General features: G+C 42.8%; 3 protein-coding genes across 3 annotated transcripts in view; 2 read left to right on the forward strand and 1 right to left on the reverse strand.

Annotated features, from left to right (window-relative positions):
- PMM1 (phosphomannomutase 1) overlaps positions 1 to 23,562 on the forward strand; it is a 131,303-nt gene that overhangs the window by 101,769 nt on the left and 5,972 nt on the right. The window lies entirely within an intron of this gene.
- Positions 1 to 23,562, reverse strand: part of GTPBP1 (GTP binding protein 1) — a 144,317-nt gene that overhangs the window by 1,881 nt on the left and 118,874 nt on the right. The gene's annotated exons all lie outside the window — the stretch shown is intronic.
- On the forward strand, positions 6,198 to 12,651 carry PHF5A (PHD finger protein 5A). The gene is made up of 4 exons (XM_075287865.1): positions 6,198 to 6,301; positions 7,531 to 7,554; positions 10,566 to 10,732; positions 12,525 to 12,651. Exons 1-4 carry the CDS (start codon positions 6,250 to 6,252, stop codon positions 12,612 to 12,614), a joined length of 333 nt encoding a protein of 110 aa, XP_075143966.1. The 5' UTR covers positions 6,198 to 6,249; the 3' UTR covers positions 12,615 to 12,651.

Genomic DNA, 23,562 nt, shown 5'->3' on the forward strand with positions numbered 1-23,562 from the left:
TCCAGGTGAAGATAAAGGCGGAGCTGGAGATTTCTCTCACAGCATTGGGGACGCCCCCAGTGCTGTTTGAGTGCTGAGAACCGCCCCCCAGTGCTGTGAGAGAACTCATTTGCATACAGAAGAAAACCAGGATTTCTACCGAACGGCAGTGCGGAGAAGACATCTAAAGGTACGAGAAGAATAGCCTTTCTTAAGACTATTCCTTCGTGTTAGGGACAAAAAAAAAATTAATTTTAATGATTGAATCCCTTTAACATGCAATTGGTGTATGGACATATAAAGTTACAGTCTGATACGGCATCATATCGTGTGAGGTAATGTGGAAGCGTGAAAAGGGGAGGGTTCCTTTTGGGGATTCTAATTGTGGAAGAGATAATTCTGTGAGCCAATGGCTCGCAAATCCTCTTGATGCGCTCCTCTTGGATTGAAACAATAAATGCCTTAGGATATGATGAAACCAGGCTTTTATTTAATTATGTGTCACAGATAGATAATGCGTTTCAGGGTTTCACCTGCGAACATAAGGTACACACCCATTCTTCAGATTTACACAAATGACAGTAAAAAAAAAAAAAGAAAAAAAAAAAAAAAAAGAATCAGAAAATGTAGAATAAATTTCACCTACACATATACAATACTAAAACACATCTATTTTGTGGGATGATCTGTATATATAGCACATCAGACAGTGTCAGACTTAGGGTCAGTTCACATGTGAACCGTCCGCGCGGGTTTTGACACAGAGAGAGAAGCGGCGAGCCGCGTCTCTCTCTGGTCAAAACCCGCCTACCGCGACCATTGCGGTCGCGGCTTTCCCCTCCTATGTCCGCTAGCGGAAAAAAGAAGCCCGGCGGTCTGCATAGACCACCATTGTAAAGGGGCGGATTTTGAAGCGAAATCCGCTGTCAAAATCCGCTCCTTTGCCCACGTGTGAATGAGCCCTTACTGTAACAAGATGTAAATTTGTCAGTATTCTGAACAGCAAGATTTAAAATGATAAACACATATGTTATGTCAATAGCAATTATTAGTAGCAGTTTTTAGCATTCTTTTGTATATATTGATTCACAATATTCTTTACTTCCTAATTAGGAAGCGGTTTTTGAACCTTGACGCGTTTTTTGGAGCGGTTTTTAGTAAAAACCCGCTTCAGAGAACGCCAGGCAGTTTTCCCCTCCCCTCAAGTGAATAGACCATAAAAAAACGAGTTGCGTTTTTTGGTTGCCTCTTTTGCAAAAAAAAAAAAAAAAAAAAAGCACCAAAAAAATGCACCACGTTATTTTGCAAAAAAACACGATGCAGTTTTCACCTCCTATTCACTTCTATTGCTTTCCTCAGGCGAAATCCGCCTGAAGAAAAGTCATGTCGCTAGCGGAAAAACAAACGTTAGTCTCCATAGACCACCATTGTATGGAGGCGGATTTTGAGGTGAAATCTGTGGTCAAAATCTGCCTCATTGCCCCCGTGTGAAGTAGCCCTTAGAGAAATATAACAACCATCCAGACTTCATTAGGATAAGCCAGGACCTGTGAACTCTAACGCACAACATAGAGTGGAACATCTTTGAAGTAAAAAACAATACACTTAAAGGGATCCTATCACTCACACACAATTTTTTTCTAGGTACCATGTCGGAATAGGCTTAAGAAAGGCTACTCTTCTCCTACCTTCCGTCGTCTTTTTCGCACCGCCGTTCGCCTACAATCCCTTTTTTTCTCGGTATGCAAATTAGCTCTCTCGCAGCACTGGGGACGGGCCCCAGCGCTCAAACAGCACTGGGGGCGTCCCCAATGCTGCTAGAGAACTCTCTCCAGCACCGCCTCAATCTTTGTTAGCAGCATCCTCTTCTTCTGGCGGTGTCTTGTAACTTCTAGGCCTCGGGCAGAGCAGACTGTGCATGCCCACAGGCCACGAGAAAATGGCCGCTTGCACAGCATTGTAAGACTACGAAAGGTAGGAGAAGAATAGCCTTTATTAAGGCTATTCCAACGTGGTACCTAGAAAAAATTGTGTGTGAGTGATAGTATCCCTTTAATAGGGACCATAGACATTATGTAGAAAATGATATAAAATTTTGTTCCAAACCCAAATCTAAGACACACCTGCCTGATAATATTCTATATCCACCACTAGTCAGAAGCACACATTCTCCAAACAGTCAGCCACACATTCAGTAAGGAAAAGAGCTCTACAACAACAGGTCAAATATGGGGAAAACAAAACAAATTATTTTCCAATAAACCCTTCCATAAATCCCTGATACCCTTTCCATTATATCAGGTGAAATGCCTTTTATTACCTCCTCCTTCCAAGAGGAATTTGAACATAATGTCTGTAAAGGGAAGTCTATAAATACATTTATACAATTTAATATTATACAGAAGATTATAAATAGAGATGAGCGAATATACTTGATCAAATACCTTGGTCGCATAGCTTCCGGTGCAAAAACACTTCTGGGGCTTAGAATTTTTACTGCCCCTCCCACCTTCCCTCCACCGGGAGCTATGCGGCCGAGGTATTCAATCAAGTATATTCACTCATCTCTAAATAAAAATTCCATGAAAATGAATAAATGAAAGTTAGACATTGCTTTTCAACCATGCTTCAACAGAATTTTTTTTATTTTAATAAAAATCATGAAACAGGCCTGGATAGAAATGACGGTTCCTGTAACTTAATATTTTGTTGCTCAACCTTTTAAGGCAGGTATTTTGGCCCCCTCCTCATGAGCAAACTGCTCCAGTTGTCTCAGGTTTGAAGGGTACCTTTTCCAGAGGGCTTGTTTCAGCTCCTTCCAAAGATGCTCTATAGGATTTAGGCCAGGGCTCATAGAAGGCCACTTCAGAATAGTCCAATCTTTTCCTCTTAGCCATTCTTGGATGTTTTAGCTTGTGTGTTTTGGGTCATTGCCCTGTTGAAAGACCCATAACTAAGACCAAGCTTTCTGACACTGGGTAGCACATTTCTCTCTAGAATCCCTTAATAGTCTTGAGATTTCATTGTACCCTGCACAGATACAAGACACCCTGTGCCAGATGCAGCAAAGCAGCCCCAGAATATAACAGAGCCTCCATGTTTCACAGTAGGGACAGGGTTCTTTTCAAGATATGCTTCATTTTTCCGTCTTTGAACAAAGAGCTGATGTGCCTTGCCAAAAAGTTAGATTTTTGTCTCATCTGTCCATAGGACATTCTCCCAGAAGCTTTGTGGCTTGTCACAACAATTATTTATTATTTCTTTTGTCAGATTAAAGTTATTTCTGTGACCATTGTGGGTTCTTCTTTCATTAAACGAGGGGTACCAACAATTTTGTCCATGTGTTATATATCCCTTTCCCCTTAACCCCTCAAAGACACAGCCCAAAAGTGCGTTAGGGACCAGGCCTCTTTGTTCAAAACTGACATGTGTCACTTTAAATGGCAATAACTTTGAGATGCTTTAACTTACACCAGTAATTTTGAGATTGTTTTTTTTGCATTTATTTAAAAAAAATAGAAAATTTGATGGAAATTTGGAAAAAAAAAAATTGTGAAATTCTCTGCTTTTCAGGCAGATAGTCATACCACCCAAATACATGATTAAATATTATCTCCCATATCTCTGCTTTATATCGGCATCATCTTTTGATTGTTTTTTAAATTTATTTTGGACGTCACAAGGCTTACAAGTGTAACAGCGATTTTCCAGATTTAGAAGAAAATTCCCAAAACTAATTTTTTTTTTAGGGACCACTTAAGTTCTGAAAGGAATTGTAAAGGCCTATATAATAGAAATCTCCCCAAATCACCCCATTTTCAAAACTGCACCCCTCAAAATTATTCAAAACAGCATTTGGGATGTTTGTTAACCCTTTAAGCATTTCATAAGAATAAAAATAATATGGAGGTGAAATTTAGACATTTCATTTTTTTCACTAATACATTAATTTAGACCTAAAATTATCACATTCACAAAGGGTTAAAGGAGAAAATGCATATGGCAGTTTATTGTGCAATTTCTCGCGTGCACAGAAATACCCCACATGTGGATGTAAACTTATTTTTGGACACACGGCAGCGCATGGAAGGGAAGGAGCGACACATGGCGTTTGAACAGCAGATGGTGCTGGAATAGTTTTAATGCACCATATCTCAATTGCAGAGCCCCTAAAGTACCAAAACAATGGAAACCCCCCAAAAGTAACCCCATTTTAGAAACTACACCCCTCACAGAATTCATCAAGGGGTATAGTAAGCACTTTGGGTACATGGCGGGGCTTGGAATGAAAGGAGCGCTATTTGGTTTTTGGAAGGCAGATTTTGCTGGAATAATTTTCACATCCCATGTCGCATTTGCAGAGCCCCTAGAGTACCAATACAATGGAAACCCCTAAAAGTGACCCCATTTTGGAAACTACACCCCTCATAGAATTTATCTAGGGGTAGAGAGAGCATTTTGACCTAACAGCTGTTTCATAGATTTTATTAACAATGGGACGTAAAAATGAAAAATTACTTTTTCTTCCAATAAATCCTCCAAAACCGTTGCGGTTTTGAAAATCAGAGCATATCAATTATATCTATGGAAACGCCGGCGGCTTTCTCACAGATATAATTGAAACAATAACACATACTTGTAACACGTCACATATTTGGCTTGAGAAAGTGCCCGTGCGCAAAACGGCTGTTGCCCACACATTGCATGTCAATCCTCCCTCCTGGTTTGTTTTACTACATGATGTTCTCATAAAGAATAAAGTTTTTAAGAAAAACTCTTCGAATGGGTGAGTTCCCCCCTTTTTCCTCCATATACTTTACCTTACTTCATATTGGGATGTAGAGCACCACCCAGGAGTTTGTTTTTGTGACAGTATCCATATGCTATTAAGAAATATAAGGTGCATAACAGCACAGCATAAATACAATATAAGCGACAGTGCCACTTACTTCTGGACTCTTTTCATAATTGTAACAAAGTTCATGCCACGGTTGTTCCTGCAGCGCTTTAGCACAGTGGTTTCGGCCTATGGGGCCTTAGCCTAACAGATTACAGTGCAGCACCTGCATGCAGCGGCTCTGTCCGGAGCATAATATCAGAGTCTATAACTTTTATGCCATCTTGTGGCAGTTTATATAACTGCATTCTACATTGTACAGCAATCCAACAATTCTTTTAGGGCGCCTTTTGTCAATAAGGGTAAAAATCTGGCTAGAAATACTGTTACATCTTATGTACACACATGGTAGCTTATCCTGAAAAATCCTGTGAAACGGCAGGTACGCATTAAGGATCTGTTCACACAGAGGAGTTTGGAGCGGATTTTGAGGTCATGCTGCTTACTCACTGCAGCAGAGTCCTTAGGTACGCAAGCGCTGTCCCACTGAGGTCCATAAGGCAGCACTACAGTACCAAAAACTGCCACTAGAATTTGTAAGTTTGCATGGTGAGAGTATATAAGAAGAGCGCCATCCGGTATGATCCATCAAGACAATCCGCCTCTACTGCACATGGTGAATTATTGGCAGCAGTGCACAGAGCAGGATTGGGAGAGGCAGCGATAGTTAGAAAAGGAGCCATCCTGCAGGAAGAAGCCTGGAAAGCAAGTATAATGGAGTAGATGGGAAGGGTGGGGGGTTGTTGGGGAGTATTCATGACAATCCCATCAGTCAGAGAGTGTCCCTGGGATATGGGTAACGATACATTTTTGCTTAGTTATGTTATTTAGAAGGTAGGAGGGCGTTTAGATTAGTGGAGGGATTTCTATTGATCACAGGCAACCCCTTTAAGTGAGTGGGGCTGAGGTTTAATAGTGGGTCTGAATCATGAAAAATAAAGTACTATCAAGCTTTACAAAATAGTAGAGTCCTGTCCCCTATTGCTGCCATATTTAATAAACATGTTGTATTAAGTAAAATAACACCTTCACACAAACCTACACATAAATGCTCCTGTAAGGCAGCACAGCCTCATACAGCACCACACCAGCCACATCTCTTCACCGGCCTGTACAGCTTACACAACATACAAGAGAAAGCCGTGCACTATATATGCCCCTGGAAGAGTCACATGACTTTATAGCACGTGACTCCCCCTATCATAGTGTCCTCCAGCCTGCGACCCAGCGAGAGCGGATGGCATTAGCCACGTGAGCGGGAATTCAGTGAGGTCATAGGTCACTGTACGTGGCGTCCAATCAGCAGTGAGTATTGGATCGAGGCTAGAGACGCAGAACTGGCGTGCTGAATCTGGCCTTGTCAAGAGAGCGACATGGCGAAACATCACCCTGATCTTATTTTCTGTAGGAAACAAGCTGGCGTGGGTAAGTTCACACAGATCCGGAGAGTAACGTTTAGAGGCTGTGCGTTAGTTTGGGCATTCGGTTGTCAGTGTGGTTCTAGGCAGCAGATATGGCGCGGTTTTCATTCATAAGCCGGGACTTGGTTCTGTGTGTGTGCCGTGTCCTGCCTGGAGTATTCATAGTGACGTGTCCGGGCTGTAGGCGCAGAAATTGACGCAAAGGCTGCCAACTTTACATCAACAAAAACCTGCCACAGTCTAGAAAAAGAAGGGAGGGGGGGGGGGGTGTTAGGACATAATGTGCTCCAGGGACAAAGATTTTGGTGTAAGCAGGGAATTGTGTAAAATAAAAACAAGCAGTTTTCTTTGTATATTTTCTCTGCCATGACTGCTGTAGCTATGTGTGTGAGCCACTAATGTCAGCGCTACAGGCCAGCACCAGAGACGCACTACTGGAGGAGAGGAGGCCGCTACACCATGAATTACTGTCACTGTAGAAAAGATGTATGTGAATAGGGTTGTGGAAACCTATTCACTTGCATTGGAGATGGACTAAGTACTATTAGCATATCAAATCCTAGACATATGACCTCATTCTTAATGCTGAGGCTCAACTTCTGTGGTCCCCAATTCTTGCGGCAATCTCTGCCTCCTATTGAAAACAATGGCAGGCAGATTCGGGACTGAATCCATCTCCAAATACAAGGCAGATTCCTACGTGTGAACTTTCCCTTAATAGTTTTTATTACAGTTGGCTTTTCTTTGACTGTTTATCAACCACTTTACACACCCTGATGTAAATGTACATCATTTGTAAAAGGTATTTCCTTCAGGATGCTCCAAATGTAAGCCATGTTGTTGGCAGCTGTGCAAGTGTGATCACCAGTGAGAGGTGATTATTATACACTTTCATCCCTCAAGAGAAACTATTTTTATCGGTAAAAACCTTATATTACTATTTATTATATTACATATTATATATTAAATACTTGTAATAAATAATTGGTATCTTGTAATATTAGATTTGTATGACCCCCCCCCCCCTCCCCCTTCCTTATTTATCCTGTACATGTGAGACTTAAATTTTACTGCTTACCTGTAAAATTTTGTTGCTGGAGGGATTTTCTATCTGCACGAATATTCTAAGTGTGGCTTTATTGAGTTTTGTTGCAGTGTGAATTTTGTACTTGAAGATCATGGTTATTATTAATCTGCTGTCATCTTTTAACTTTTTTATTATTTCAATTTCAGCTATAGGAAGACTATGCGAAAAATGTAAGTACTTTAAATATAATGTATATGATAAATAATTGGTACAAGTTTGGTGATTACATTAAAGAGAACCTTTCATATCCTTGGGCACCTGTTGTTTTGATTTACCGCTAGAAAACCAACAGCGATGACGCTAAACGGTGAGGAACCCCCTCCCCCCCAGTACTAGTCTGTGCAGTAAGGAACACCCCCTCTGACAGTACAGCACATTGGACTCTACTGTGAGGAGCGGTGTTCCTCACAGTCTGTCAGAAACGCCCTTCTGACACTGAAGAGCTACAGTAACCGCACCGATGGCCCTTCACCAGGGGCACATAATGGGAAAGCTGATAGTGAGCGGAATTCAGCGCACAGTCGGCTTTCTAGTGATATATAAAACCGCGTGTGCCCGAGGACATGAAAGGTCCCCTTTAAGCTGGCCATACGTATAATATGGTTGGTGGCCCCCAATAAAAGTCAATGTACTGGAACATTTATCATTCAGGCTATACAATTTTCATGTTTTTAAAATAACATTTATGCCAGGGCCACACTAGCATTTGGGGACTCCGTCCCCATTTCTGCTTAAAACTGGCAAGTCTGGCAAGCATAGCTCCAGTATTGTGTATGGTTTCCACAGGTAACCACTTTTTAAGCAGATAGGTTTCCATCTTTCGGGTTTCCAAGCAGACCCGAAGGATGGAAGCCTTAGTGTTAGTGTTAGTTTACTGTCCCTGAAGAAATACATTGTTAGCAATACACGAATTTATTAGCTCCCAACAAAGTGGTAGGTTTTGGAGCACTGCTTTATGTCTGTGGTCAACTTTAATCTTAATCCATAGTCATCTTCTGATTTTCTTGACCACCTTTTACAAAGTTTTAGGCTAGGGCCACACCTACATTTGACACAAAGCTATCTCAAGTGAGTGACTTGCTTAAGGGCTCATTCACATTTGTGTGCTCGGTTGTGTGAATAAGGCCTAATTGTTGTGATTTACCTGTACATTGTACAGAATTGCTGTGAAATATTAGAAGAGGCTGATGCTTTACGTGGAAGCATAATAGGTCCCTCTCCATGCAGTGGACTTTGCTTTATTTTGAGGGTGCTTTCTGATTTGCCGTTTTTTGAAGCTAAAATTAGGAGTAGAATGTATTTAAATAAGAAAAAAAGTAGAATCTTGTCTATACAGTATCTTATACCTTCTTTTACTTCTGGCATTGGCATTAGAAACTGCATCCAAAAAGAGTATATGAAAGCACTCGTGTGTGTGTGTGTGTGTATATATATATATATATATATATATATATATATATATATATACACACAGTGGGGCAACAAAGTATTTAGTCAATCACCAATAGTGCAAGTTCCACCACTTAAAAAGATGAGAGGCGTCTGTAATTTACATCATAGGTAGACCTCAACTATGAGAGACAAAATGAGAAAACAAATCCAGAAAATCACATTGTCTGATTTTGTAAGAATTTATTTGCAAATTATGGTGGAAAATAAGTATTTGGTCAGTAACAAAATTTCATCTCAATACTTTGTTATATATCCTTTGTTGGCAATGACAGAGGTCAAACATTTTCTGTAAGTCTTCACAAGGTTGGCACACACTGTTGTTGGTATGTTGGCCCATTCCTCCATGCAGATCTCCTCTAGAGCAGTGATGTTTTGGGGCTGTCGCTTGGCAACACAGACTTTCAACTCCCTCCAAAGGTTTTCTATAGGGTTGAGATCTGGAGACTGGCTAGGCCACTCCAGGACCTTGAAATGCTTCTTACAAAGCCACTCCTTCGTTGCCCTGGCGGTGTGCTTTGGATCATTGTCATGTTGAAAGACCCAGCCACGTTTCATCTTCAATGCCCTTGCTGATGGAAGGAGGTTTGCACTCAAAATCTCATGATACATGGCCCCATTCATTCTTTCATGTACCCGGATCAGTCGTCCTGGCCCCTTTGCAGAGAAACAGCCCCAAAGCATGATGTTTCCACCCCCATGCTTTACAGTAGGTATGGTGTTTGATGGATGCAACTCAGTATTCTTTTTCCTCCAAACACGAAAAGTTGTGTTTCTACCAAACAGTTCCAGTTTGGTTTCATCAAACCATAGGACATTCTCCCAATACTCTTCTGGATCATCCAAATGCTCTCTAGCAAACTTCAGACGGGCCCGGACATGTACTGGCTTAAGCAGTGGGACACGTCTGGCACTGCAGGATCTGAGTCCCTGGCGGCGTAGTGTGTTACTGATGGTAGGCTTTGTTACATTGGTCCCAGCTCTCTGCAGTTCATTCACTAGGTCCCCCCGCGTGGTTCTGGGGTTTTTGCTCACCGTTCTTGTGATCATTTTGACCCCACGGGGTGAGATTTTGCGTGGTGCCCCCAGATCGAGGGAGATTATCAGTGGTCTTGTATGTCTTCCATTTTCTAATTATTGCTCCAACAGTTGATTTCTTCAATCCAAGCTGGTTGCCTATTGCAGATTCAGTCTTCCCAGCCTGGTGTAGGGCTACAATTTTGTTTCTGGTGTCCTTTGACAGCTCTTTGGTCTTCACCATAGTGGAGTTTGGAGTCTGACTGTTTGAGGGTGTGCACAGGTGTCTTTTTATACTGATAACAAGTTTAAACAGGTGCCATTACTACAGGTAATGAGTGGAGGAAAGAGGAGACTCTTAAAGAAGAAGTTACAGGTCTGTGAGAGCCAGAAATCTTGATTGCTTGTAGGTGACCAAATACTTATTTTCCACCATAATTTGCAAATAAATTCTTACAAAATCAGACAATATGATTTTCTGGATTTGTTTTCTCATTTTGTCTCTCATAGTTGAGGTCTACCTATGATGTAAATTACAGACGCCTCTCATCTTTTTAAGTGGTGGAACTTGCACTATTGGTGACTGACTAAATACTTTTTTGCCCCACTATATATATATATATATATATATATATATATATATGTTACTGTTAGCGGCATTATTGATTGTGCTCAGCTAAAAAAAAAAAATGTTTTCTTTGTATTTTTTTTGTAGGTGATGGAAAGTGTGTGATTTGTGACTCTTATGTGCGCCCTTGTACGCTAGTGCGGATCTGTGATGAATGTAACTATGGTTCCTACCAAGGTCGTTGTGTCATCTGCGGAGGCCCTGGAGTATCAGACGCTTACTATTGCAAGGAGTGCACCATTCAAGAGAAAGATGTGAGCAACTGAAAAATTAGATGCATTTACATTGCTTAAAATATAGCAAATATTTGATGAATAACCACAGTCCCAGCTATGGTGGTATCATATGAGCTTTTCAACCTCCCTCCCATCTGATTTTGTAATTGCATAGCTTAAAAAAAACAAAACCTCACTTCTGCTAAAGACCAAACCTTGATGAAGTGTCCAAGAGAAATAGCCATAGCGGAGAAGAAAAATGTTTAGTACCATGTTAGCCAGTTGAAAAATGTAGCATTGCTATCACTATGAGACACAAAGTGGAAGTCTTGGGACTATGGTACCTTTAATGAATAACTGAAATAAAAGGGGTTACAAAGCAAGCAAGGCAGTTGTACAGTAACAAGACGTGAAATATATACATTGGGTATTGCCAAAATTGTAGTGATGCCCTGTTTAAAGGTAAATTTAAAGTATTCCAGAATTGGTGTTTTTAATCTGATGCTGAAAGAGTTCATAACCTCTAGTCAATAAGTTATAGTTACCCCAAAATGATGCCATCCAAAAATATAACTTTCAGAATACAACAAATGGGGAAAAAAAACGAAAAAAGTTGTTTTGTCTTGAAAGCCAAAACTGGCTTTGTCCTAAGGTATTAAAGGGATTATGCAGGAATTGGACAAATCCCTGAGGAGGCTGGGAAAGGCTAAGTTCACATCTGCACCCAAAGCACTTTGTTGGAGACTCTGTCGCAGTGTCTGCCTGAGCAGAGGAAATCTGCAGAATTAAAATTCCTGCATGGAGGACTTTTTCCTCCATTTTCTTATAAAACAGACCCCCTTATACTTCAATGGACCAAAAGAGGAAATGTTAGTGTTAGGTGTAACCTATAAAAAGAAAACATACTCCTCTGTCCCCGGCCCTCCGGGTTACACTGCTGCTGGAAGTCCTGGGCCGCATGTGACTGCCAATCAGTTGCCTCAGCAGTGGCTGCAAATGACCTGGTGATGTTACTCAGATTTGTTACTAGCCACACTTTTTATTTTATTTTTTTAAATAACGTCAATTAGAAGTTAGGCAGGGTGGGGTAACACGGTGGCTCAGTGGTTAGCACTGCAGCCTTGCAGCACTGAAGTCCTGGGTTCGAATCCTGCCAAGGACAACATCTGCAAGGAGTTTGTATGTTCACTCCCTGTTTGTGTGGATTTCCTCCTATACTCCAAAGACATATTGATAGGGAAAAAATGAACGTTGTGAGCCCTATATGGGGCTCACAATTTACATTAAAAGAAAAAAAAAAAGCCCTCTCCAGTGTTTAGTACAGGGCATACTACAGTATAATGAAGGGTGAGATTTCTCAGCTCATTCGTCATTAAAAAAAAAAAAAAAAAAGTTAGGTGGAGGAGGGGGTTTAGTTTAAGGATTAAATTTCTATTTTTGGGGGAGAACCACTTTAAGCTTTATTTTTATAACTCCAAAAGACTCCAGTTGCAGGGAACCTGCTGACTTTCTTGACTCGTCTGTTAAGAAGAACAGTACAACACAGTGCTCATTCTCCTTCAAATGTGTGGCTACAATAGGTGTGTGGATACAACTAGTTGTTACCATTCCTTAGTGGAAAGTGCTTCTTACACGCTTTGTCACTGTCTACACTCAGTTTGTTCATACATTTTCAGGAGGTACATCACTGACCTGACGAAAGGCTAACATGATTTTTATTTATTTTGGGGATTACACAAAAATAAATAACGTTTTAGGTGAACAAAAATTATTTTTTTATTTGATTGAGCCTTTTGCTGATTTTAACCATTAACTTCTGTTTTTTTTGCAGAGAGATGGTTGCCCCAAAATTGTAAACTTGGGCAGTTCCAAAACAGATCTCTTTTATGAGAGAAAGAAGTACGGTTTCAAGAAGAGGTAGTTCAGAGTCTGGCTCTAGAGAAGACCCTGTACTTTTTTTTTTTTTTTAATTTGTTTTTTTTATGCTTTGATAATTAGATCAATAAATTCTGTTTCTACAACCATCTATTTATTTTATTTTTAACAAGTCTTGAGTTCACAGATCTATCCAAAACGTCTAAGTATACCTAGTTGTTTGACATTTAAGGTAAGTTCAGATGGAGGAATTTGCTGCGGATTTGGGGGTGGATTTCCCCCCAAATCAGCTGCAGATTCTTTCTAGCTCCTGTGCCCGCGGCATTACAGTACTGTAATATTACTGCTTGCAATAACCACAGTAGTCGGTCCTTACTATGTAGTGTGTAACTGTGTGCTTCACTTTGAAAACTACATTTCTTAGGTGCACCCTGCTCTATCCATTCTTCGTACCAGAAATGATTCATATAGTGGGAGAAAAAATTATTTAGTCAGCCACCAATTGTGCACGTTCTCCCACTTAAAAAAGATGAGAGGCGTCTGTAATTTACATCATAGGTAGACCTCAACTATGAGAGATAAAATGAGAGAACAAATCCAGAAAATCACACTGTCTGATTTGGAAAGGATTTATTTGCAAATTTTGGTGGAAAATAAGTATTTGGTCAATAACAAAAGTTCATCTCAATACTTTGTTATATATCCTTTCTTAGCATGACAGAGGTCAAACACTTTTTGTAAGTCTTCACAAGGTTGGCACACACTGTTGTTGGTATGTTGGCCCATTTCTCCATGGGCTCCTCTAGAGCAGTGATGTTTTGGGGCTGTCGCTTGGCAACATGGACTTTCAACTCCAAAGGTTTTCTATAGGGTTGAGATCTTAAGACTAGCTAAGCCAATCCAGGACCTTGAAATCCTCCTTACGAAGCCACTCCTTTGTTGCCCTGATGGTGTGCTTGGGATCGTTGTCATACTGAAAGACCCAGCCACGTTTCATCTTCAATGCCCTTGCTGATGGAAGGAGGTTTGCACTCAAAATCTCACGATACATGGCCCCATTCATTCTTTCATGGACACAGATAAGTCGTCCTGTTCCCTTTGCAGAGAAACAGCCCCAAAGCATGATGTTTCCACCCCCATGCTTTACAGTAGGTATGGTGTTCTTTGGATGCATGTTTCTCCTTCAAACACGACGAGTTGTGTTTCTACCAACACTTCTACTTTGGTTTCATCTGACCATATGGCATTCTCCCAATACTCTACTGGATCATCCTAATGCTATCTAGCAAACTTCAGACGGGCCTGAATATGTACTGGCTTAAACAGGGGGACACGTCTGGCACTGCAGGATCTGAGTCCCTGGCAGTGAAGTGTGTTACTCAGCATAGCCTTTGTTACGTTAGTCCCATCTCTCTGCAGGTCATTCACTATGTCCCCCCTGTGTGGTTCTTTGCTCACCGTTCTTGTGATCATTTTGACCCCACGGGGTGAGATTTTGCGTAGAGCCTCAGATCGAGGAAGATTATCAGTGGTCTTCCATTCTCTAATTATTGCTCCCACCGTTGATTTCTTCACACCAAGCTGGTTGCCTATTGCAGATTCAGTCTTCCCATCCTGGTGCAAGGTTACAATTTTCTTTTTGGTGTCCTTTGACAGCTCTTTGGTCTTCACCATAGTGGAGCTTGGAGTCTGACTGTTTGAGGGTGTGCACAGGTGTCTTTTATATTAATTACAAGTTCAAACACTAGCACTTGCACAATTGGTGGCTGACTAAATACTCCCCCCCCCCCCAATGTACATCATACATAATCCATCTGTTGGCATAGTGCATGCATGGCTATGAAGCCCTGATCTATTAAGTAGATCTAGGGAAGGAGGAGCGCTTTCACGCTATCTGGAATTTGTGGGATGTGTTTTGGGCCTCCCAGCCTTTGTGATTACCCTATCCACTGGAACATCACGTTTCTTGTTTCTTACCCCCGTATTTTCTTGTCTTGTCTTGCCCTTGTCTGTGGGTTTTGCCTTACTCCTTGTGACATGTTATTTATTTTCCCATTGCATTGAAACTGTGTTTGTTTGTTTGTTTGTGGATTAGCATTGGCCTTTCGGCCATGATGTGTTCCTATATTGAAAAACCTTTTAAATAAACAATTTAAAAAAAAGTAGATCTAGGGAAATCCAAGACAAACTGAGCATGCTCATCCTGGATGAAGATGGACTACAGGTCATATATATTGGCAACAGTGCACAAATTGACAGAGAGCGAATTCACTGGGCTTTTCTTAGTGACTTTTGCTAATTGTTTTCAATGGATGACAGAAATTTTGTCAAGTAGTTTTATATGAAATATGATTAATTTTGTGGAAATACTCATAAGTCTCAGGAAAACTTTTTTTAAGTTGTGAACTGTAGTTACCACCAGGGGTGCTTACTGCATTTGCAGGTTTTAAGCTCTTATTGAGGTCAAGACAGACATCCATAATCGTATCAATCTATCACTGTATGAATGGACAAAGGGGATTTTGGGTTCTGTGTTAATGGTGGTTTTTATACACCACTTACATAGTTGCTATTTCAATTATTTTTATCTCTGTTTTCTTTTGGAGGATGGGCTTTTTCTCTGTTGTCCCTAGTGTTGTTGTCATATGGTGGCATCTAATTTATGCAAAGCATTATGCAACAATGGATGCATTACCGCTTATGATGGCATCATCTGTCCACCATGTTCATGTAGCATCACTTTGAAGATGTACGGAAGGTGGCAGTGGACAGATAACAAGTGCACGTTATGCTCATTCCTAATTGTGTACATTCTATTCTCTTAGTTAGGTCCTGCTAGAGTGACTATGATCCATGGATATACTTGTACCTACAAGGAAATTATGTGGAACTCCTTAAAGGGGCTCTATCACTGGGAAGAGTCATTTTTACCTAATCACATCCTTGCATAGCCTTTAGAAAGTCTATTCCACACCTACCTATAGTATATAGATTGCCTCAGTGGTTTCTGAATAAGTCAGTTTTTATTCATATGCTAATTAGACTGTTGCACGATACATCGTGCACTCCTCTCCTGTTGTTTCCTATGGGAGACTGCTGCTGCTGATGATGACTCAGCTTCCTGTTTGCCTCACACACATAGGAGATAATAGAAGAGAGGAGGCTGCTGGGATCTTCCTGTACTTGCTGGAGGCTCATTAGCATATGAATAAAAACGGACTTATTCAGAAACCACTGAGGCAATCTACATACTAAAGATAGGTGTGAAGTAGCATTTCTAAAGCCTATGCAAACATGTGTTTAGATAAAAATGACTTTTCCCAGTGATAGAGCCCCTTTAACAACTGACCTCAGGGGAGCACGAGGGGGATTTCCTAAAACAATGGTCACCTGTTGCAATGTAGCTATACTTGAGCTTTGCACATTTCTACTCCATTTAAAGCCTATGGAAATGACCTAGCTGGTCAATTATAGCACTTGACTGTTCACCATCATTGCTCTAGTTTGGTGTTTCTTTTTTTTTTTTTTTTTTTTTTTTCTAATTTTTATAAAATTTTTCAAGAAGATTTACAACAAAGAGAAAAAATATGCATGTAAAACAGCAACAACACAAAGAAAATGTGAAATCAACTACGGCCACTGCGACCGCATCGAAAAATCAACAGGATACAAAGGAAAGAACAGACACGGGAACAGATAGGAAATGCATTCCAAATTGCTCTGGTGAACCGAATAGGACCTAGAAGCGGAGTGGCAAGTGAGGAGGGCAGCGAGACCAGAGGAGTGCATTAGGACGGACAGGAGCCATCCAAAGCTTCTCCACCTCAACCCACCTGGTGTAAGCCTTTGAGGCCGCCCAAAACGGGATAACCTGCAGATGGGCTGCCCAGTAATAAAATAGCAAATGCAGGACAGCCAGTCCACCCTCTCCCTTGCCAGCAAGCATCACGGATTTGGGGATGAGGTAACATTTAGCATTTCAAATGAAACAAAACACACTTTTCTGGAGAGACTGCAACTTGCCTCTAGGCACTGCAACAGGAAGGGCCTCAAAATAATAAAGGAGTTTGGGGAGGAGGGACATCTTTACTTCTGAGATTCTCCCCATAAGGGAAATATGGAGAGGACGCCACCTATCTAGCATCAAGTGAAGCTCACCAAATAGACGCGGGTAATTAGCAGAGTATAAACCAGCATAGGAGGAAGAGAGCTGCACACCCAGATACTTAAGGGATGTAACACGCCACTGAGAGTCCTAATTACTCTTGAGTAGTTCCAGGAAGGTGGCGGGGATATTAATCGGGAGAGCTTTGGTTTTAGTAGGATTCACTTTGTAGCCATAAAGACCCCCAAACTCTGTTAGAGTAGCCAATAAATTTGGGAGGGTAGTGTGGAGGAAAGTCCGAGTAAGAAGAACATCGCCCACAAACAAGGAGATCTTAAATTCCCTATCACACACCTTGACCACAGCAATATCCGGATTCAACCTAATTCTGGCAGCTAACGGTACTATACAGAGGGCAAAAATTAAAGGGGAAAGGGGGCAACCCTGCCGAGTCCCATTCTGTATGGGAAAGAGATGAGGCTGCATTTGGAAGCTTAACATCAGCGTAAGGGACTGAGTATAAGGAATGGATTGCAGTCAAGAATGCTCCTGAATGACTAAATCGTTTAAGAGTGGCAAACATAAAGGACTAATCAAGTCGGTCAAATGCCTTTTCTGCATCAAGACTCAGCACCAGGGTAGGAATAGACAAGCGGTTAGCCACATCAATCAAGTCCACAGCCCTTCTGGTATTATCTCCACCCTGCCTATAGGGGACGAAACCCACCTGGTCCTTTTGAATGAGGGCAGCCAACCGCTAAGCCTATTGGCTGTGATCTTGGTAAATAGTTTAAGATCAGTATTAAGCAAGGCGATTGGTCGATAATTGGATTACCCCTGAAGGTCCTTGCCTGGTTTAGGGACTAAAGATAAATGAGATTGAAGCATGGTTGGAGGGATTGGGGCACCCTTCAAAAAACATTAAACAGGTTACATAGATGGGGCACAAGCTCTTCCTGGAAAATCTTATAATACAGGTAGGTAAAGTCATCAGGGCCAGGAGCCTTACCACTGGGCAAACTTTTTAGTATATCAGTAACCTCAGCAGAAACCTGAACATTAAGGGTCTCCAAAGCCAAGGCTGGTAGTTTGGGTAGATCACAGGCTGCCAAATAATCCTCCAAGTCACGAAATCTCTGTTCAGGATTCCGAGACTCAGGGGGATGGAGGTTATACAACTTAGTATAGAAATTCCCAAAAAGAGAGGCGATTTCATCCGGATGGTGGCGGGGAACTCCCCCACGGTCACGTATCGCATGGGGGACCAACGAAGCCTGGCGGTCCCGCAACATCTTAGCTTGTAACGTGTGTGCCTTATTACCCCGCTCATAATACCTTTTGTTGACTATACAATAAGAGGCGTTGAGTAGCCTGAGAACCTCCTTTAGTGTAGCCCGAGCAACAACCAATTGACGGAGTAAAGTAACAGACGGATGGGTTGCTAGACTTTCAACTAAGGATTGTATTAGAGCACGCAAGGCTACTTCCCTAGCTAGCCTATCCTTTTTCATACGGGTAGCTAGGGCGATGCAATGTCCCCTCATCACAGCCTTATGGGCTTCCCAAAGAACAGAGTGTGATTGGACCGAACCTGCATTAGTAGTAAAATAATCTGAGAGATGCTGGCAAAGAGTTTCACGGGAAGGAAGTGAGTGCAGCAGAGATTCATTGAGGCGCCAATGACATCTCCTAGAAGGGGGAGGGGTAGGGAACAAAGTAACCGAGACAGAACCATGGTCAGAACAGGAAATGGGCCCTTTGACAAAAAACGAAATGTCAGCGTATTACCAAAGAAGCAATCTATCCAGGTATGTGTTTTATGAGGGTGAGAGTAGAAGGTATAAGAACGAGCAGTGGGGTTATCGACCCTCCAAAGGTCATAAAGAGCCGCAGATCGAACAAGACTTCGGAACTCTCGGGCTAAGCGCAACTGAGAAGCATTTAAAGGGGCATCAGCAAGAGACAAACGGTCTACACGCTCGGAGAAAATCATATTGAAATCACTTCCCAAACGGAGTGCCACACCCGAGAAATTCCGAAGTCGCTGTAGGACCTGTTTAAGGAAAGGAATCTGTGCAGTGTTAGGAGCATAAATGTTACAGAGGACAATTGGGCGTCCATGAAGCTGACCTTATATAACAAAGCGCCCACGGGGATTTAGATGAGAAGTCGTAATAGAGCTAGGGCACGATCTGGACAACAATATAGCAACCCCACCCTTCCTCCGACTATCAGATGCCGAATAAGCTGCGGGGTAGTAGTGGCGAGCAAAATTAAAAGCGCCTGTCTGGTTGAAGTGGGTCTCCTGTAAGAAGGCCACATCCACCCGGAGGGACCGAAGTTCACGAAGAACCATGCGGCGCTTGACATTGGAACCCAGACCCTTCATATTCAAAGTGACACAATTAACCATTAAAAAGCAACAAAAAGGAGACTGAAAATAATATGGTAGAAAAAGCACAGAGGGATCTCACCCAACGCAGGGCCACTAAAGCAAGAATCCACGGATGGGGATCGGAGAAGCACAGCAGAAACCGCCAAAGTAGACGTCCTAGGGTACTACACCTGTAAAAACAGAAACAAAAGAAAAACACAAAAGGGAAGAAGACCAACAAGGGAACACAAGACAGGTAAAGAAGACAAAAAACATGAAATATAAACATGTCGATCAGAGCTAACTCCCCCGACCAGGGCTAAAAAGTGCCCTAAACGGATGCAGTCCCCAATGCACCCTACGAGGCCTGACTAAAGCCTCGCCGCTAGGCCAAGCCCTATAAGAGGGAATGGGAGGAGTGAGCAATACACTGCCAGGAGACCAAACAAGAAAAGAAAGAAGGCCAAAAATCTTGCAGGAAGAGGGGGTGTGGTAAAAGAAAAGGGGAACAAGAGATGGAAAACTCACACCCCGCTCCACCCGCCAGGCAAATTACAGCTAATGAAGGCAAAATACAGGACCAACCGAAATGAGTACATATGCAGGAAAAGCAATGTAGACAACCCACAGGGAGAAAACTAGAAGTCACACATCTCAAGGAGGCAATGCAGTCCTCAGCTGGGTTCCAGATGCAGAGCGTTGTCGTGGAGACTGGCAAGAACGACGCCTAGGGGGGACCACAGTCCACCCGGTGGAGGAGGCGGTGGTGGGGCCACCAACTCCCAATTAGGCAAGTCCGGAGAAGTCAAGTCCATGAGGAGTTAAGTCATGTCTCGCAAAATTGAGCTAGATCAGCGTGAACACGAAGGGTAGCACAGCGATCATTCTCTGAGCAGTCAAGGCAAAAGGGAAACCTCAGCGATAAGGTATTTGGGCATCCTGCAACAGTTGAAGCAAGGGGCGAAGGTTTCTCCGCTTCTGCAAGGTAATCCAGGAAAGATCTTGGTAGATATGTATCTTAGCCCCATCAAACTCAGTCTTTGAGATTTCGGGTCTTAGACAAAATAGCTTCCTTCGTGGTGAAGTCGTGCAGGCAGCAAATAACATCTCTAGGAGAAGAGCTTGTTGAGCTTGAAAAAGTGCTACCAACACAAAATGGCTGTCGCTCTCCTCTCCCAGGTGTGCCTTCTCCCGTATTGTGTTTTAACATGAATTTCTGAAATAAAGATTCAAAAATTTTTATACTCTTCCAACGGTGAGTGCCCAGCTTTTTCTACTTTTTGGAACATCTCTAGGAGAAGAACCCACACCTTTAGGACGCAGAGCACGATGTGCTCTGTCAAACTTGATTTTGTGAGTCGGGGGTTCCTCCAGAATGGAATTAAATATCCCCTCCAAAGTGGCCTGTAAATCCTTTGCTTGAGTAGCCTCCGGTAGACCATTAATCCAAATGTTGTTACGTCTCCCCCTATTATCCAAGTCCTCCAAGTGATGCTGCATGTCCAGGATGACCTGACACTGTGAAGAAGCAAAGTCCTGCAACTGGGAAACTGAAGAGCGAGTTTGATCATGGTCACTCTCAAGGGTCTCGACCCTATTTGCAATGACTTGAAGGTCCTGTCGCAACGTGGAGATCTCTGCACGTATTTCAGCCCGACAGACAGTCTTTACTTCAGAAACAAGAGCATGAAATCATCCCTGGAAGGCAAATTAGCGAGCAACTGATGCCATGGAGCAGAGGCTGGAAAGTCAGCGGGCACAAATTCACTATGCGGGCCAGATAGGGTGGCAGGGGGAGACCGGGAAGGAGAACAGATAGCATATGGAGACAAAGATGGAGTGGCTCCTATATCAGTCTCAGCAACATTTGGGGGGAGCAAGACTATCTGAGGAGGGTGAGACACTGGGAGTCCAGAGGGGGAGGACTGTACTCCCTGACAGGACTGTGTTCTCCAGGGCAGCAGCAGGTTGTTTCACATGGTTTGAGGGAGAGCCCCTAGCAGAGTGCAGTATAGGCAGCTTAGAGCCCAGCGGGGAGCTCAGGGAAGATGGCTTCCCGCTCATGCTACAGTCCAATGGGGGGAGGGGGAGCACTCACCAGAGAGGGATGCTGAAGGCATGAAGTCCCTGAAGCTGAATTCGGCAGCAGCGTCAACGTTAGAGCTGGAGAACCAGCAGCAGTTTCGGGCTCCGAAGGAGGCAAGTTATCCACAGGTTATGCAGCGCTGGCAGGCTGAGAGGAGCGCTGTACCTTGACGTTTGGGGCCGGCAGGGCCGGGCAAGATGGCCGCCGCCTCGTGTTAGGCCGCAAGGTAGATGGAGCCAGGCGGAGGAGCCGCCGCAGGGAAGCTTGACCAGAGGCCCCCGGAGATGCGAGGGAAGTTTCAGGGACTGCCCGGGGTCATTTCTTCCCCATAGGAGCCGGAATCCAGGCAGTTGGTCCAAGTATGCCGGCGGGGAGAGCAGGAGCCGAGAGTTATGCGTCTGCTCTCATGAAGGTGCAGGCCACGCCACCCCTAGACCAGTATTTCTAAACCTTTTCAAGCAATACCCCAAATTATCTATGTATTATAAGTGACTTCTAACAGTTCTGTAGCCCATTCAGTGTTCTCATAAATATAATGACTCCCTAAAATAACCCCGAGAGTGCTCCTTTGTGTCAAATAATGGCCTCCACAGGTCTCCTACATGTGACATAATGATTCCAACAGTGTCCCACACCCAATGATGTCTATATTACATGCTGTACTGCACATAGATTCCCCCCGCCCAGGATGGCCACTGGCACTGCCCTTACTTTAGAAGCATAATGAGCCCTCATTATGTGGGGAGCTGCATTTTTCATTTACCACTTTGCTCCATGTTTCCTCCTTACTACTGTCAGTACTAGGTGGCCAGCCGCAGATACAAAGTGGAGAACAGAATTATCGATGCAGCTCCCCAGGAGTTCATCTTGGACACTGGGTAAGACTGCTGTGAAGACTTGTTTATATGTCTGCTTTCATGTGTCCCATCATTCACATCCCCCTGGTAGTGCTCCTACATTGTAACCATACCCCTTTTTGTGCCACAGCCTCCCACACACAATCCCTCCTTGACTATATGATGCTGATAAGCTGCTATATTGTTGCCATTAAATGGTTTTCTCCTTTCTTACAGTGGAAGGCTGTGAATGATAAATTTTCTCAATCCAGCTCTCCAGAGGGTAAAGGTAAAACAATTTACTATGCACAAGCTGACAGAAAGTAGATTAAAGATGTTTATCCTGCCTTAGTGTGCTGGCGTTGATCTTTTGACCTCCTCTGGACTTCCAGTAGGTTATTAGATCTAGAATTATGACACACCAATGCAGTACTGATGAACTACAGGAACTTCAGAAGTTGTCTATAATATGTAAGCAATAAATGGCCATGCTATGCCAATCTGGAACCGGCCCTAATTATCACATTAGTTAGGTACAGGGAGTAGACTTATTCATTAGAGTTACAATTTTTATAGGAGGATAAAAATTATATTCTTATATAAGCTCCTATTTAATTTGCCTGCACAAACCATCACATGCACACTGTCAGGATCTGGGGTTGCTAGGTGGGGTGGCATAGACACACAGATCCAGTTTGTTTAGTCCAAAACAAAGGTAGAGTTTATTTTCACTCAAAAAAGTAGTGCAGCAACAAAAGGAAACAACACAAAAATAAATAAATACCTGCCTGTCTAGGCTCTAACTAAACATAGAATAGGTTACCTCACCTAGAATAACAGAAATCCAAAAAAAAAATAGTAGAATCATTCAGGACACAGCTAAAAAAATATGACCTCTCTGTCAGCTCTCCAGCCAAGCTCTGCCAAAGTGTTGCTGTTGGAGCTGGCTTCTTAAGCCTCCTTGACGAGGAGACTCTCTGCAGCTGAGTCACTGCCGGAACATCCCCAAAGTGTGGACTGGAAGGGGGTGGAATGACAGGTCCCACTACCAATCCTACCTGTCATTCCTAAAAATCCAGCCCAGTACTGAGCATTTACTAAAATGCTCAGCAGACGAAAGTTGTCTGCTGAGAACAAACATTCCTGGAGTTTTCTCATCTCACCCACCTGAGTAGTCTGGGTGAGCTGTACACCCCCTCCATTACCTGACCAGCCATCGGCTTGCAGCACACACCATAGCACTCCCTTTCCTGGCCTCCACATGGTATATCTCCCCATTTACACATACTATAATGTCCCACAGTGCCCCCTTCACAAGGTATAATATCCCATAGCGATCAGAAACGTTTGGGGTTTCATCATCCACAAACTATTATGTTCTGGGGGTCTCTTCGGACCCCAGAGTATAATGGACAAAAGCCCAGGGGAGGTGAGCAAACATAAAAAATAGTTTTACTCATCTCTCTTGGGCTCTCCCTGCTGTCTTCAACGCTTCTAATTGACATCACAGAAAGGGGACCGGTAAGTTAACAGGGCCCCTTAGCTGCTGGAAAAGAAAACATCAGGGGTCTACCATCAATTGGGGACATTATG

The sequence above is a fragment of the Leptodactylus fuscus genome, chromosome 9 (assembly GCF_031893055.1).
Source record: "Leptodactylus fuscus isolate aLepFus1 chromosome 9, aLepFus1.hap2, whole genome shotgun sequence".
Classification (NCBI taxonomy): domain Eukaryota; kingdom Metazoa; phylum Chordata; class Amphibia; order Anura; family Leptodactylidae; genus Leptodactylus; species Leptodactylus fuscus.